This window comes from Abramis brama (genome assembly GCF_963993115.1).
Source record: "Abramis brama genome assembly, chromosome: 25".
NCBI lineage: Eukaryota > Metazoa > Chordata > Actinopteri > Cypriniformes > Leuciscidae > Abramis > Abramis brama.
In genome coordinates, this window is record NC_139987.1 from 23,219,279 (window position 1) to 23,237,606 (window position 18,328).

The 18,328-nt window shown below is 37.0% G+C and overlaps 1 protein-coding gene across 1 annotated transcript; it reads right to left on the reverse strand.

Moving 5' to 3' along the window:
- Positions 1-16,670: 16,670 nt before the first annotated feature.
- LOC311076930 (uncharacterized protein) lies at positions 16,671-17,027 on the reverse strand (the record flags this gene model as incomplete). Its single annotated transcript, XM_084105437.1, has 1 exon — positions 16,671-17,027. One exon carries the CDS (start codon positions 17,025-17,027, stop codon positions 16,671-16,673), a length of 357 nt encoding a protein of 118 aa, XP_083961563.1.
- Positions 17,028-18,328: the final 1,301 nt, after the last annotated feature.

An 18,328-nucleotide genomic window follows, 5' to 3' on the forward strand; every position in this document is an offset into this window, starting at 1 on the left:
TATATATATATATATATATAGAGAGAGAGAGAGAGAGAGAGAGAGAGAGAGAGAGAGAGAGAGAGAGAGAGAGAGAGAGAGAGAGAGAGAGAGAATACACACACACAAATATGACACATAAAAAGTAATATTTATATATTATATATAAATATAAAAATAAATAAACTAAGAAAATAAATTGTGGTAATATACAATAATATATGTAGTATATTATAAATACTATATATTAATTTTACATCTGACAGCGCTGACTCATATTAAGAACTAGGCAGGAAATAAACAAAGGAAATGAAGATTGCACCAAACACAGATAAGGATCTCTGAATATAAAAAAAAAAGGTACTTGACACATACGCCTTTATTTTTCTGAAGTTCCTATTTTGTCCCAGCACTCAAGAACCACTAAAAGCAGTATAGCATTTTAACAATCACAAATGTAGGCTGACATGTGGGCAAAACAAAAAGACTAAATGATGAATTATTTTCCGTTATTTCACCTCAAAAATAAGAACATAAAATCAAGGTCAAATAAAATCAATTGGGTGTTCCTGTCAAAGCGCTTAATCTGGATGCTCCACCAGTGATGAACGAGCCTCCCACCATACACAAAAGCTATGCTGCTGAATGTCAAAGGATGCATTGATTTCATATGTCTGCTGATTACTTATTCAGAGCGACTATGCCACAATCAGAGGAAGTGATTCAGTATTGGATGTTGCAGGTGGGAGGTATTAGCGCCATCACACACATCTTATATAAGGCTTAGACTACCACTATCACCTGTAACTAGTGTTGCGAAAAATTACTTTTAAGAGTAATGAGGTACAATATTATTGCCTTACTCCCTAAAAAAGTAAGTAATTGCATTACTTTTTATCAAAAGTAATGCATTATGATTATGGCTGCACGATTAATCGCAATTAACCCGAAATCACGATTAAACCAATTGGGCTTAGTGCAATTTTTTATTTTTTTATGCACAGCTTGTGAAGCACAGCTCTGTGATAGTAATTTCTGCTCCATCTGAAATCCCTGCGAGTTTTTGTCGCTTGTACTGTAACGTGCATTTGAAAAAGCAACAGGCGTCAAACATCTTTCCAAACATGAGAAGCATTTATGAACCTCGTCCAACAAAAGACAACATTTAATGACGTTTTTACTCTAAACTCACTTCATAACGTCAGTTATGAAAACATCCTTCTGTGAGATGATGGCTTCTTACACAGAATAAGGCACACAACATTACTTCATAGTATTTTATAGACCTTATGTAGCCCCGCCCCTTTTCAGCGCTGCGCTCGTTGTCTTTTGACTTCCGGTCTGTATTTTCACAGCGATCTTACGTATTTATGAGTGAACGGCTCGTTTTAAAATCTTCCCGGTCTACTGACATTTCTTAAGACATCTGCTATAAACATTACAATCCTCATGATAACTTTCGTTAACTTAACATTAAGTAAATCCACTTCAAAAGCTAATTACTCCTGGACAGCAATGCCATAGAAATATACAGAGCGACCGCAAAAACGGAAGTTCAAAGAGAATATTCGAAAGATGGCGGCGCCCTCGTTTCTCTGGCGCATAAAGGCTATATCGTTTAGCATTGAAGTATATACCCAAGATTCAAGAATGCTTGAAGAACTCCGATAAACCATACACTGTTAACAATTTTCTTGTATTTTTACAGTACATTACTGACAGCACGGTTGCCAGCAAGTTACTGTATTTCGATTTACAGTAACTGTACTGTAATTCACTTTAGAGTACACAAGATCAGTACTGTAAACTACAAAACAGTCCTTTACTGTGAAGGGGGTGGATTGGAATCCACTGCTGCTTCAATGTATTTGTAAGAAGTGATTATAATCAAGGTATTAATCAATATTTTTTTTTTCCTTCTAAATATCACATGAGTTGGATGACTTCTCTGGAGATTTTACTTTGTTATAGAAGTTACCAGTGTGAAATGTTATTTTCATGTATTCTTTAATGTCAGTATTTGATATTTGAATGTAGTAACATTGCTTGCCTATTTACTATTTACATTACTTGTCCATTGCTTCCAGAAATGAAATAGGGACTGGTTTTGTGTTTGAGAAAGGTCTTCAACATGTTAAAACACATAGGGGTCATTGAAGTCTATAGTTTAAGGGACCATTTGTCAGTTAAATCCTATAGTTTCCATTTAGACTAAAGTGTCCTATCCTGAGAGAAAGAACTTGTTATCTTGATGTTTTGAGACGAGACTCCTGTTTATAGTTAGAGCCTGGCTAAATCCAACCTTGGAAAAGATGTGTGTCGGTGTGTGTGTTAGTCTTCTTGCTTACAGGTTAAGGAACCACTGGCATTATTGGAGATTGACTGAGTTGTTGTTCGAGACATGCTGGCACCCAGCAACCCAAATCTGCGACCTGGAAGGTCACGACGTGCCTAACTTCAGGGTCCGAGTGTCAGCAGCATAATCTATGGAGATATGCTTCTGTCTATCTGTATATGTGTGGAAAATTACTATGTTTATCAATTTCTTGGCCAATCAGAATCATTCAGCCTGTAAGTAATGACGTAGCTTAGACCTTGGAAATGGTATAACTGCTGTGATCTGTGTAACTGTAAGCGGGGTGGCCTACGAACTCCTGTGTGAGTCTTGAAGCTGACTTCTGCTGATGAAACTGCAAACTATCTTCAGTAAAACTTTTCTTCAATTTTTTATAATTCTGACTCCGGGTCTTCTTTTCAAACATCTGGTCCATGGGTCCTAAACTGTTAACCCCTAACAACTGTATTTTACTGTATTTTGTTAATTGGTCTGCTTCTGCTGCAATTAATTATACGGTATTGTACTGTAATATCTCTATTAATACATTACTGCTAAATATTATTATAATTTTCAAAATAATTACTAATAATGATATCATATTATAATTATATAATATGTAGTTATTACAGTATATTAATCTATAGGTTGTAATATTATAATGCAACTTCAGAATAACTGTAAAACAAAAGACAATCCAAACAATGTTCTAGTCAAAATTAATTAAACTATAAAAAGCATTTTATTTAAAACCATTGCATGTTCAGTTTACAGGTATAAACAGCTTTTAAAGGGATAGTTCACCCAAAAATGAAAATTGTCATTATTTCATCATGAAGTAAAATGAATCATCATTAAGTTGATCAACAAAGCATCAACAGATGCTTGACAAATACATTCACAGCCTTGCAACTATGTTATTGAACTTTAATACATAAAGTAATACTTCCTTTCCATTCAACCAGGGTTGACCAATTGTGCTGCACAATAAAAACAGAAAACTAAAACAATATAATTTCATTACTAAAATACAATGCAATAAAACTTCCTCATTTATTAGCCAATGCCAAATCAAAAACAAAAGGTTTTTAACTTCGGTTTAAAAACAGAAAGTGATGATGCAGATCTAATACAGAAGGGCAGAGCATTCCGCAGTTTGGGGGCAGCCACTGAAGAGGCACTGTCACCCCTACATTTCAGCTTCAACTTCGAGATGCACAACAATCTCTGTTTGGACGACCGGAGACACAAAACTGGACGATGTTCAGTCAGTAAATCCGAAAGGTAAGTAGAGCCAAACCGTAAAAAATGTACTCGATAATGCACAGGCATCCAGTGCAAAGAACGTAAAACTGGCGTAATGTGGTCCCTTTTTTTTTGTAGTCTTGCAGCCGCATTTTGAACAATCTGCAAGCGAGAAAGAGCTGAATGGCTAATCCCAAAATACAGTATGTTACAGTAATCCACCCTAGACGTAATAAAGGCATGAATTACTTTTTCAACATTTTTACTAGACAGAAACATGATCGTGAGAAATATGACCACTGTATCTGTCTGTCAAATTTCAAACCATCATCAAAAACAACACAAGGCTAGGCTAAGAGGATAACTCGCAGAGAATTAAGAGAATCCGATGGACCAAACACTATTATTTCAGTTTTACTCTCATTAAAATTAAGAACATTTAAAGACAGCCAGGCCTTCACATCAGATAAACAGATCATAAGTGCTTCCAAACCATCAGAACTTTGTTTTAAGGACGGATAGATTTGAGAATCATCTGCATAGCAATGTAACGAAAGCACATGCTTCCTAAAGATAGAACCCAATGGGAGCATATATAATGAAAAAAAGAATAGGAGCCAAGATGGATCCCTGGGGAACACCAGACAATAGAGGAGCTGCCTCAGATGAATGTTCACCATTGTTAACTTTTAAAACTTCTGTTGGAAATATATGATTTAAACCACTTAAGGGCACTTCCTTTTATGCCAGCACACGAGCACAGTGCTCCAAGCAGCAAGAAGGACAGCACAGTCCAGTGTCGAAAGCAGCACTCAAATCTAGGAGAACAAGCACAGCATCGCCAGCTGGTAAAATACCATTTAAAACATTCAAGGTGCAGTCTCTGTCGAGTGCATAATATTCTGAGTTTGCATTTCATTGCCATTTTGAGGAATACTAAATCTGTTTTTGTGCAAGTGAGATGACGAATAACCTAACCGTGTTTACACACAACGCTGCACTTACTTCCAATTTCTCTCAACATGGTGACAGGAGAGGTGTCAGTCAATAAATTTCTTATTTGAAAAAGTAACTCAGATATTTTTATGTAAAAGTATATTGTTGCTTGTTACTTGAAAAAGTAATCTGATTACATTACTTAGGCTACAGTGCGTTACCCTCAAGCCCCAACACTGCCTGTAACCCTCGACTCATGCAAGCCCTGTTAACAAACAGCGCTAAAAAAAAAATAGCCAGGTGTTCATTTCACAGTCGGATTACTGTGGGGATTCAGTTTATGCATATATTTCCTGCAGGTATGGAGGCGGCATCTGTTTTGTTCCAAGAAAAACAAAAACAAAATTAAATTCAAGAAGTTTCCAGTCTACACATCCAAACAGGAGCAGAGAGCTGAAAAACTTACAGTGTAGCAGTAACATCCGACAATTGTCAGTTGTGATTGTGAATAGCCTTCAGAGCCATGTTCTAGCGATTAGCATAAGGCTACATGGTCGGTCCTGTATGAGTATGAGTAGCTTCCAACTTAATAATACAAAGTACATAAACAACGGTTTGGAAGTAGCTAACTACATGTGGGGTACTACTTTAATTTAAAAAAAGAAAAAAAGAAATGTGGGCCAGTCAAAACGCTAAAAGCTATAAAACTATAAAACGTTTGACTTGTACGAATTGTTCGAACGAATCGATTCACTTAAATGAATCAGACTTTCCAGAGGTGAGTTATCAGTGCATCAACTAAAGGGTTCAACTTGACATTAAATATTTTTTTACTTGGAAAACATATGAGATTATTACATAGTTTTCTAATGGCAATACGCAGAAACAAATAAAAGCACCTAATGGCTCAAGACTCATTGCGAAAGTGCGCGGTCTAATCGGTGGATTGCGTGCCGTGACATCAACCCACCAGACAGACGCCTCTTGTCTTTAATAAACAAATTGGAGTGTGAGAGACAACTCATTGTGAGTCCAGACCATTCGTATTGGATGTTTGTGGCTAATCTGAACCCAGCAATGATGAAAAGTCATCCAGAGCCGCCGTATATGTGGGCTGCAGTAAGCCATCTGCTCTGTTGAGACAGCATTAATGCTGACTCGGCAAAAATGCGCACTACGGTCTCTCGCGGATTCGACAGGAGCTAAACGAACTGCGCCATTTGAGATGGGGTCAGTGTGGTGTTTTTTCTTACTAAATACGAACTAAAGAAAACTAACATTGTATATAAAATAAAATCGAAAAAAGAAAGAAGAAAAAAATAGGCATATTAAATAAAATATCTTAATAAAGTTTATATATAAATAATTAGTAAATAATGTAAATACAGTTTTATAATGTAATGTTTTACCATGTACATTGGTATTCACCAATGTTTTTATAATCATTTTAATCCGATTTATAATCAAAATATAGGCTAACACTTCCTCTCATTTCTTAATGTATTGAATGGCTTATAAATGAAGGGAATCACAGCTAAAAAGCCAAACTGCTTCACAGCACTGGGAACAGGGAAAAGCTTATGCCATTTGTAACAAATCCTCATTTCAGTAATGAGTTGACACTGTGCCTGAGTGTATCAACTAATGGGTTCTATGATTACATGCTTAACTCCTCCATTAGCATATAATTTCATTCAAATGCTCCTCTAATATTTCTTCAGGTAGAAAATCTGTTTTTGTGGCATTATTTTTTTTATCAGGTTTGTCCCCACCCAAGTTGTTTCCATTTTTAACCTTTACCTTCTTCTATATATATATTTTTTTTTCTTGAACTGATTTGTTCATGTTCTGTTCAATGCTATTGCGATTCAAACCAGTCAACTTCAAAATTCCTGCATTTCCAACCTATTTTAAAATAAAAAAAAATCAAAGGGGATGTAATTTTCAATTTTTCTCCATTTTTTGCTAAATCACACATTCTGCAACATTAAAAAAAACCTGTGATTTAGAATCGTTAGCATCACAAAAGCAACCATGCATGGCAAAAAAAATATTTCCCTGCTAAAAAAAAGTTAAAGAAAGCATTGCGATCACTGTGCTGTCTGGTCATTTATGATGATTACAGCCAACGCATTTTTTATTACACCAGAGGGAAAAAATCCACATCCATTTCCTACGCACCAAGAATAATGAATGCAAACTAAGACAAATGCATGAAGCTTTGTGCGGTGATGCCAGAACACACTTCAGATATTCCTCTAACACTCTCATATTGTGCAAGGAAAATTTGCTTCTGTAAAAATTTGGAAAAGCTTTCAAATTTCATCTAAACAGTAGTACAACTGATAATAATAGTCACATTTCAGGGTTTATTATTTGCAAAGGCTACTAAAGGAAAGGTCAAAGGTCAAACCTTACTATACCTAAAGGTACTAAAGGAATGCAAAGGTGTAAACATGAGAATAATTGTTTCTGAACCCTACTTGGCATGAGGACATACTTAACTGCACCATTGACTTCTATTGTTTTTATATATAGTTAATTATAATTGCTACCAAATAACTCTGACCCTAAAAGAAAACCTATTTTTAGAATGAAAAACATGTTTTGTCATATTTAGCTAATGTCTGGATGCACACACGCACGCACGCACACACACACCAAATTACATTTGTACCAGATGTAAGATCCAGAAATCAGTTTTCCTGGTCTGGAAACTTTCTGGGCTTGCAAGTTTATCTCTTTCTGCTTCCACATAATCTAATCTAGTTTGGCTGAATTGTCATGTTCATGTGTCTTGGCTCATTTTTTGTCCCTTAGATGTAAAATAATAAAGCAGCAAAGACATATGCATGCTAAATGAATGAGGTTACGGTGTGCATATCATGCTGTTTTAACAACATAACCTCTGCTGGTTTGCTCAGCTTGTGTTGAAATCAAACAAGGGTAAATGTGGAAGGAATCGTCCCTCGCTAAATCAGATCAGTGGTTGAAACCCCATTGAAACTAGAAATAAATAAAAAATATCCGCAATTTAACATAAGCCAACAATATTAGCACACAATATTAGCACAAATCCTTTTATGTCAAAGGATTTATGATTGAGAACTTTAGGCAGTGTTATTTTCTGGAAAATATCTGTTGTAAAAAATACATCAAATATTTTAATTAGAAAGTGGATTTTAAAATCTTCAAATATAATAGAATGGATTGAAATAGTGATACTGCTTTAACAGGTTAATTGTAACTAAAATTCTGCAATTTCTTACTCTCCAAACACATTAAATGAAAGTCAGATAGTCTTTTTATCCCTATTGTGATGTAATACGAGTGAAGCGGCTTCTTGAACAGAAACAAATGTAGGGTGGGGCTTGATTTTGTCCATCAGGAATTGATTGGATGGTTGTGGTTTGCTATTGGTCGAGCTCATGTGAGTGACAGGTTGCCCCGCCCTCACACCAGTAAAATCAGAGAAAAAAAAGAGATGTTGCTGCAAGAGGGAGGGGAAGTTATTTTGATTAAAGATTACGAGGGCACATGATGTGCACGGATAAATCATTTATAATAAATAATTATAAAAATAAGAATGGTCGATTTTGATTTCATGGTGACTTTAATGATTCTAAACTAACTGTCACAAAGACGCACTTTCTTGCAAGGTTTCTTGTGAGGAAAAAAAACTAAATGTACTAAATGAGCCTCATATAACCTTCATATAATTATGCCCCAGGATTCTGTAAGAGTAAATACTGCATAAAACATTTTTTCAGTTAACATGGGAATAACGTTTTAGTTTGTCCTTCTTACGCCATCTCACTTTTTGTTCCCACAGTGTCACTACAGAACATACTAACAACCCAGGGCTAAAGCACGAGACATTCACTGTCGGGTAAACAGTGATAACGTGATCATCTACATTATTCATACGGGGACATATTTAATGAGATGGGAGATAATCACGCATAAGCGATCATTTGAATAAATGAAACTAATTCACTAGGAGGAGAGGTTAAAATAATTATGCAGTGCATGCTATGCAAACAAAGCGTGCAAACAAAAACAATACACGTAACATAATACACACCAAAAAGTGCCATGGGCCCAAAGAAAAGCTCAGCAGATGCTGTTTCATTAAAAGCCCCTGGAGAAATAAAAACAGTAACTTATTATTATTAAAATAATGCAGATAACACATCTCAGATGATCTGTTTTTGAGAGAATTTAATGAGAATTTAATGAGTTAATTCATAGTGAAAATCTCTGACTAGAAGCAAATGGCTTCTGAAACTGAAAAAAAAAAGTTGCTACCTTAAATTACGTAAAATCAACTTGGATGTTTACAGTATGTCATTTCAACTTAAATTACATTCAACTGACTTAAAAAAATGAGTTGAATCTTGTATAACATAAAAAAAGTTGAGTACTTATTTTGATGAGTTAAAGCAATGTAAAAACACTAACTTAGGCTATATAATTCTCATATCATTTTTTACAGTCCAAAAGGCTCAATTTAATCTCATTGCCATCTAGGACTAGGAGACATAACAGTAATTTCCTTTATTATTTCCTCTTTTAAAGTTTTATGCACAGTTTTGCTGTGACATTCTAGCGTGCCATGATGGATCATTGAGCACATCGCCTGAAAAGGTTATAATTATTCAATTAAATCAAAAATTAATTAAATGAAGAGCCACCATGGCTAACCCTCATTCAGCAGATGACAGTATCTATATGGCTGGATAATCTTTAGGAACATGCCAGAACTGATCAAACACAACACTGTATTTTAAATTAATTGACTCGTTTTAATGACTCCATGGAGGTGAAAACCTTTTATTTGTGAGTATGCAAACAGAGGGAACATTGGTGCTTTTTAAAAGTATAATTGCACTGGACAAATGCATAATTGTGCATATTAAATAGCTTTAGTTAGTGCTAAAATAAAATCGAACATGACTGCAACCTCATTCTTAATTATATTTTCATTAAATTGCATTTAGCTTGGTTAAAATGTTGTGGATTTTAATCCTAGCTTAGCATTTGGTGAGATTTACTCAAGGTTATGATTTCATATTTTATCATCCAGGACATATAAGCATGGCAGACAGCGTTTTTATTATTTTCACTGTAAATTTCCAATTGATTGGTCAACTATAAACTGGTGGTCAGAAGTTTGGAATCATTTTGATTTGTTAAATGTTTTTGAAAGAAGTCTCTTGTGCTCACCAAGGCTGCATTTATTTGACCAAAAATACAGTAATATTGTGAAATTGTATTTTTAGCTTTTCTGTATTCATATATTTTAATATGTAATTGAATTTACTCCAGTCTTCAGTGTCGCATGATCTTTCAGAAATCATTCTAATATGCTGATTAAGAGCTCAATGATTTTGAATTATTATTGATGCTCAATTATTAATAATTCTTGTGTTTTGAAAGATTCATTGATGAATAGAAAGTTCAAAAGAACATATCATTGTAAATATCACTGCTGTCACTTTATCAAAATTGAATGCATAAGAGACCTTTTTCAAAAACATTCAAAAATATTTATTATTCCAAACATTTGAATGCCAGTGTATATTTCTCCTCAGGATTTTCAAAACAAAACCGAGATTTCCATGAGGTCTCCTGAGCTATGAAAAAAACAACCTCCGAGCAATAAAATGCCTATCATACGTAACATTTTCAAACATTAAGTATTTTTACGTTGTCTCATGATCACACATGAAGTACAAAAGTTCAACAACCTTCTTCACAAGAAATCGACCATCTAAAGCATTCTTGTGTTGTTTGGTTCTCTGAGGCCTTTGAGATGATGAATTGTTGTATAACAGCTGTTAAAAGGTACATTATGTTCAAATAAGCAACCTCTGCTTTTGATTAATAGTGTTCTGTTTTCTTTCTAATGGACACCGTGAACAGAACTAGTGTGGGATGATTGACTCATGAGGCCAACATGTGACACCATCAGATTCAAACCGACTGGCTGCTTCAATCATCTAATGCATGTACAAAAACACTGAGCATTGTGATTGAGCTACGACAGTTTTATCTCATTCTTTTACTGAGGTGACTTATGCAAATCATGTATCAGAAGATACACCCTGGTCCAAGCTTTTTACTAGCAGTAATAGCCTGCGTGGGCGATGCCAATCAATGTCATTTATTAGTGGTGTCTGCAAATGTTAGCATACTACTATTTAAACAAACCACTAAGTGCATTAAAATTTAAAATTTAGCCTTAACTTGTCCCGCGTTGTTTGGGCTAGAAATATAAGATACCTCAGATTGTGTTGTTTGTTGCTATTACTTCAAGTGGTTACTTGGAAAAAAACAGGTGGAAAAATACCATGCAGAATGTATGAACAGTATGTATGTATGGATGGATGGGCCTTCATAACCTTCAAAATTCAAGCTGTTAAAACTACTTAACCCTCTGGTGCTCTTCGTGTGTCAGTCAAAAATTATGATATGATATGATTTTTATATTTTAAATGAAATTAATTTACTATATTTTAGTTTGATAATGTTTTTTATTTAATATTTAGGGGATTTTATTTTACTAAATAATATTTACACTGTATTTATCATCCATTTATTCACTTTTTGAGCATAGACCTGAAAATAAATTACCAACTTAAACTGTGGTAAATTTTAAATAATTTAAGTTTCTCTTTTCAAAGACGACACTTGGCAGATTATTGCCGAAGTGAAAAAAGTTTTAAAAAGTGAACTAAAAAAAAAAAAAAAAAAAGTTACAGAATTTTGCGTTTATTGTTATGAAAAATGCACAAAAATACTATTTTCAATTTTTATATGAAATGTATATTTTCAAAAACACTTTTTACTCTAAAACTGCAAGAAAATCAATGCCATAAACCTAAACAAGTTGTATTCCAAATTTGAGCTTGATATCTCAAAAGTCATATCTCATGTTTCTACTAGATGAAATTCGTCTCCGGTCGAATGAAATGCGGTCATTTTTGACCGTGCGGAACAGTGGTGTGTCTATTTTTTTCAGGACCATTTAACCTTTTCGAATCATGTCCATCATTTTTTTGTGTGTGTTTGTTCACACAGCAAGTGTCAAAACCTTTACCAAGTTTCGTACCATATGAAGTAAAAAATTCTAAACAAAACAAAACATAAAATTATTCTGTCAAAAATGACCGAAGAGCACCCAGAGGGTTTTTGGCTAGGCTTTCTCAAGCCAACAAAGTTTGTTGTGGCAAACTTTATCTAGTTATTATTATTATAAAATTAAAAACAACATAAAAAATGTGTTCCCTTTCGAGAACGGTCACTTCATATTGCGTAGCTAATACGCAGTGGGGAAACTCCTTTCCTCGAGAATACTGAAGCTTATATTTTAAAACGCAGTGCAGCTGCACAGCAATACCAACCGAGCTACTAGCTCGCCCATTGGCTGTGCTGAGGCAACTCAGACTGGACCTCTCTCACAGTCCAGTGCTAGCGTCAGGACGAACTCTGACGTGGAGATGCTTCGAATCCTCACCGCGGCGGTGGCGGCACCCTTACTCGGCACGCACAAGCTCTTCTACTTCCGCAACACTCTCCTCGTTTGACGGCGCTGCGGAAAAGGGATATGAGACACTGCCTCACCTCGAAGAAGCAGTCGCCGCTCATCTCTGCCCGCCCACTGCTGCTGGATGGAGAGCTAGAGCAGTTCATCCATCCAAACCCTGACAAAACACCTCAGCCCACGCTGGGCGCGCGTTCTCCACGTCCGGCCAGGCTGCTTCGGCCCTGCGCACCATGGTGGTGTTGCAGGTTTTCCAGGCCACACTCCTCCAGGCTATGGACGAGTCTGGCCCGGATCCTGAGTCGTTCAGAGACCTTCGAAGCGCCACAGACTTAGCACTGCGCGCGACGAAGGCTACTACTCAAGCTATCTGCAGAACCATGGCTAACCTGATCGTGCTCGAGCGCCATCTTTGTCTAAACCTCACCGACATCAAGAAGGCGGACAGAACGGCGTTCCTCGACTCACCAGGTCTCCAGCACTGGCCTCTTCAGCCCAGCTGTAAAGGGGTTCGCGGAGTGTTTCACCAAGGCACAGAAGTCATCACAAGCTATGCGACACTTCCTGCCAAAACTCTCCAGTTCTGCTTCTAGCCGACCCAGAAGAACGCCGCCTCCTCTGCTAGCGAAGTCAACGCCTCGGGTTTCTCAGCCCCGCCCTGCGGCTGATACCCAGCAGCGCTCACGATCGGCTAAACGCTACCCGCACCCGCAGTCACAGGGCCCCCGAACCAAGATTGTGTTGGCTAACTTAAGTTAGTGTGTGTAATGTTGCTGTTTGAGCATAAACAACATCTGCAAAGTTACGAAGCTCAAAGTTCAGAGCAAAGGGAGATATTTTCTTTTACAGAAATTGCTTTTTAAGGACTACAACAAACGGCTGGTAGGGACTGCACGACATTCCTCCCGGGTTAGTGACATCACTAAACCTAAAATTTACATAAACCCCGCCCCAGGAACACGATTTATAGATTATCATGACAGAATATGCTAATCAGTGACTATAAGATAACTCCACATAAGCTACATAAATTCATCAACTAACCATTCAGAAATGTCCTGTTGCTTCTACATGTTGTCACTTCTTCTTGAGTCTCTCCATCTTTGTCTGACTCCGGTTTGAACATAAAAGGCTAAAAGTTTTAGAAATTTTCAGTGTGTGTCTGTGAGGTAAAAGGACACAAGCTGTTGAAGCTCTGCCCACTGTGCCGGGAGCAGCAGCTCATTTGCATTTAAACAAATGAGACACAAAAACGGTGCGAATGACGGTGACTCAAAAAGTGACAATTTTAACATGCTATAAAAAAATATCTGTGGGGTATTTTGAGCTAAAACTTCACATACACACTCTGAGGACATCAGAGACTTATTTTACATCTTGTGAAAAGGGCATTATACCACCCCTTTAAAATAGTTACAAAATAGATGAGATGATAAAAACGTATACCATTAATTGTGTCCAGCATATATGTAGGATGTTACCTGAGAGATAGGAAGGGAGAGAGAGGAAAAGACAAAGAAAAGAAGCAAAGAAAGAGTGCCCTAAGAAAGGGACACAGAGGAAAAGAAGAAACCAGAGACAAGAAGCCCCAGCGAAAATGAAGTGCCAGAGAATAAAAGAGCCAGAGCAACAGTTGCAATATTGTTTTATCTCAACACTCAACTGTTGCAGCGTCAATTACGTAGCGGAGGCAGAGGGGCTGCTATGTAATTGACGCTGTTGAGTGTTTTATGAATTTTAAAATTTTAACCTTATAAAATTCATATACTGCACGGTTGAGTACATAGTGTGTAAGTGCATAGTGTATAGTGTGTCATTTTGGGACACAGCTTTATGTAATTTTCAGTTTCACTGATATACATCACGGAAACAAATCATAAAACTTCCTCAGATTGAGACTGTCAAAGTGAAACACAAACCTCTGGCCACAAACCACAATTTTTTTAAGAAACTGAGGTGGAGTACCTCATATCAGTGAGAGCAGCATTTCAACATCCTGTTCTGTATCGCTGGTTATTCCCTTCGCTTGGCATGTGTTACCGCCAATAGCAATTTCTTGCCAAGCAGCCAGCAGCTCTTTAACAAATGATGCATGTAAAAATGAACCTGACGTGTTTACATGAATGAATTATGGGACAGACCTTAGACTGAATATGCTGAAGCCAGTCTAGATAACTGGAGCAGTGGAAGTAAATTCAGATGCATAGCTTGCATTAACAGCTCTTAATAGCGCTTGCAAAAAGCTTCACTCAGCGGCTCTGATCCAGTCTGTAAACACGGCCTATGAGAGAGTGATTGTGGAGTGCATTCGCTCAGTCCTGCTCCCTAATTAACTCGCACCAAGATGCTTCCAGACAATCTGAAGTGATAAGACATTGACAAGACATCTAGTGGGAGGACAAAATGATTATCATAAATTTAAGAATCTCAGAATATTGGAACTGAGCAAACGGATTATGAATACAAACGATACGTTCACATTTTCTGAGGAAAATATGAGTGGTGCCACAATTCTATAGTGCTGCTGCTCTGAATGTTCTTTCGAGTGTTGCTACAGTATATGGTTGCTACGTTGTTTTGAGTAGTTAACCCTTTTACGCATATAGGTCACAAAAGCCATTTTCTTTGATGGTATAGTTGCCTATCAACCACTACAGTGGACTCTTGTGCATCATCCTATACACTGCCACCAAGTGGCAAGCCTTTTTATGTGGGATTTTTTCTCCAAACCAAGATGGCCGACAGCCAGGCAGAAATGCATAGTTGCTCCGAAATATCCATTCACTTATGCTATCTGTTACAACTTCTCCCCGTCTAGGGTTGGGAGAGCGTAACAGGATTAAATTAAATCAAAACTTAAACGTGGAGGGTTCCCTTCAGTCCCCTGCCCCAGAAATGTGAGCCAAAACTTGATACAAGCATAAAAAGATTTATTGTGTGGAAGTTTCAATCTTCAGGACAAGGTCACCAAAACGACAAACAAAAGAGGAAACTTACTATTGGAAAGAGAACTAAATGACCTACACAGGTAAAAGAAAATAAATAAACAACATATGCTTCCCTCCACTCCCCGACTAACCAAAAGCAGGGATTAACTTATTACAAAAGAAAAAGGTGACCAGAGGTGGACAAAGTACACAACTTCCTTACTTGAGTGAAAGTACAGACACTGCTGGTCAAATATTACTCCGTTACAAGTAAAAGTTGTAAAGACTGATTTTTACTTAAGTAAAAGTACAGAAGTACTTGTTTTTAAAAGTACTCAAGTATCAAAAGTAAAAAGTAAATGTCAATGCATTGTTTTATTATTGTTGCATTATTGTATGTGATACTTACAGTACCTTATGCCTCTGAATCTATGCCTGCCTTCCCTCATATCAATATCACATTTATTTCTAGAACACAGATCCAGTGGGATTGAATGTGGGATTGAATAAGTCACTCAAAAACGTCCACAATGGTTTCGGACACCCAAATGGATGTTCCCTCAAATAGTGCCATATTTAAAGTTTTTTGGCTTTTAGTATGAATATGTTAGCCTTACTGTTATCTATAAGCTAATGTGCTCCAAAACAAGGACAAAATTTGCATTTAGAAGAGCAAACCCAACGTTGAAAATGAAAATTAGCTTGATGTCAGAATCCAACGTCAGATTGATGTTAATCTCCAACGTTGGACAAACGTATTGTGGTTGAAAATGAAAATCGTGTTGACGTCAGAAACCAACATCAGTCGAGTCCTGACATCAACCCGACTTTCATTTCCAACCAAAATGCAACCAAAATCATCCCGATTGATGTTACTTTCTACTCAAGGACTTTGACAGAAATGTAGTGGAGTAAAAGTATGATATTTGTCTTTCAGATGTAGTGAAGTTAAAGTAAAAAGTTTCCAGAAACAATAATACTCAAGTAAAGTACAGATACTCAGAAAGTGTACTTAAGTACAGTACTCAAGTAAATGTACTTTGTTACTGTCCACCTCTGAAGGTGACTCAGTCTCCCTATTGCTTTCCATAAGAGGTAAAAATAATAATAATAATAATAATAATTATTATTATATATAATATAAATGCATATATAATATAAATATAATATATTATATTATATTTAATATAAATAAATAAATAAATCTATATATAATATAAATACAATACCTTTTAATACCGAAACAAAGTTAGAAAGAAAAATTAAGGAAAGAAAAAAACACTTCTTACATAATACGTCCCCAGGACGTAACACCTCCACCACCAAGAATACAAACTAGAGTTTGTAATCAAATATGTACACCCTTACCATTTTCCTTATTTATAAATGACACAAGGTTCAAAGAAAACGGCATTCCTTTAAACTCTAGAGAGAGCATGCATCGGCCATAACATTTTCAGTGCTTTTCTTATGTCGAATGTCCAGATCATACTCTTGAACAGTGAGAGACCACCGTAATAATCGTTGGTTGGAACCTGACAAACGGGAAAGGAATACCAAAGGGTTATGATCAGTGTACACAATAATAGGATTAGAACTACTCCAAGTATACATCAAAATGCTGAAGAGCCAGCAACAGTGACAGAGCTTCCTTTTCGATTACACTATAGTTTTGCTGGGTCTTGGAGAACTTCTTAGAAAATTAGGAGACAGGATGTTCAATATGGCACTCATCCTCTTGTAGCAAAACTGCACCCGTTCCTCTAGCACTTGCATCCACTTGCAGACTGAAAGGCATTTTGAAGTTTGGAGCTGATAGAACAGGAGCATGACAGAGGAGATCTTTGGCAGCATCAAAGGCAAGTTGACAGTCATTGATCCATAAGAATCTTCGGTTTGTACTATGGAGGTCTGTAAGAGGAGAAACTAGGGCAGAGAAATTGGGACAGAAACCTTGATAATATCCACTCATTCCCAGGAAGCGTCTCAACTCTCGTTTATTACAGGGTACAGGGAACTCAAGAATGGCTGCAATTTTAGCATCAACAGGTTTAACCATTCCCTGACCTACTTGTTTACCCAAGTATGTAACAACTCCTTTTGCAAACTCACATTTGGCAAGATTTAGAGTCAAGCAGCAGTTAGGCGTTTGAACACTTTGTCGAGTGTTTTCACATGATCTGTCCAGTTATCCGAATATACCACAATATCATCCAGATATACCTCACAGTTAGTTACATCTGACAGTACTTGATGCATCATACGCTGGAACGTAGCGGGTGCGTTTCGCATCCCAAAAGCTAGAACCTGATATTGTAGGAAGCTGTGACAAACGCTGAAATCTCAGAAGCACGATGGCTGAGTGGCACTTGCCAATAACCTTTCAGCAGATCTAGTTTTGTGACAAACTTTGCTAATCCAACTCTATCAACACAATCTTCCACCCTTGGAAGGGGGAAAGAGTCAGGTTTTGTTACGTTGTTGACCTTCCGATAATCAGTGCAAAAGCGAAAGATGTTGTCAGGTTGGGGGAGCTCCAAGGACTCTGACTGGGCACGGCCAGCCCATAGCGCAGCATATACTCAACCTCTGTCTGCATGATCTCACGTTTTCTTGAATTTGCTCTGTAAGGATGTTGTTTCATAGGAACAGCATCACCAACATCAATGTCATGAATACACACAGTAGTCCTACCTGGCACGTCATTAAACAAGGTAGGGTAGGTACACAGTAATTCAATTAAGCCACAAGATTGTTCATTAGTCAGATGAGAAAGAAAGTGTGAAAGTCTTTCATTATAGCAGAATTATTTAACCGCGTAGAGGAAATTGGTACATCTCTACACATTAATCCATCTTCCTCTAAGGAGTAATTCGCTATTACACCTACTGCGGCAACAGAGGACGCCAGTGGGTGAGCCGCAGTTTGGTCTACTGTCAATTCACAATGAGGCCTGTTTACATAGGCCTTAAGCCTGTTTACATGACAAACACTGCTTTTACATTTGCGGTCAGGAGTGGCAATCAGAAAGTTTGTCTCATTTAACTTTCTTTCAACCAGGTATGGACCAGAGAACTTTGCATGTAAAATAGAACCAGGCGTTGGAAATAGAACCATGACTGAATCACCAGGACTAAAATCTCTTCTCACAGACTTTTTGTCAAAATAAGCCTTCATCTTAGTCTGTGCCGTAGACAGATGAAGTTTTGCGAGAGTTTGGGCATTGTGGAGTTTCTCATGAATAGAAGTGACAGTCATCAACAGGCAAAGCTTTGGAACTCGGATTTAGCAGCTGTTCACTTAACAGTTTTAGAGGGCCACGAACTGTGTGGCCAAACACCAGCTCAGCAGGGCTAAAGC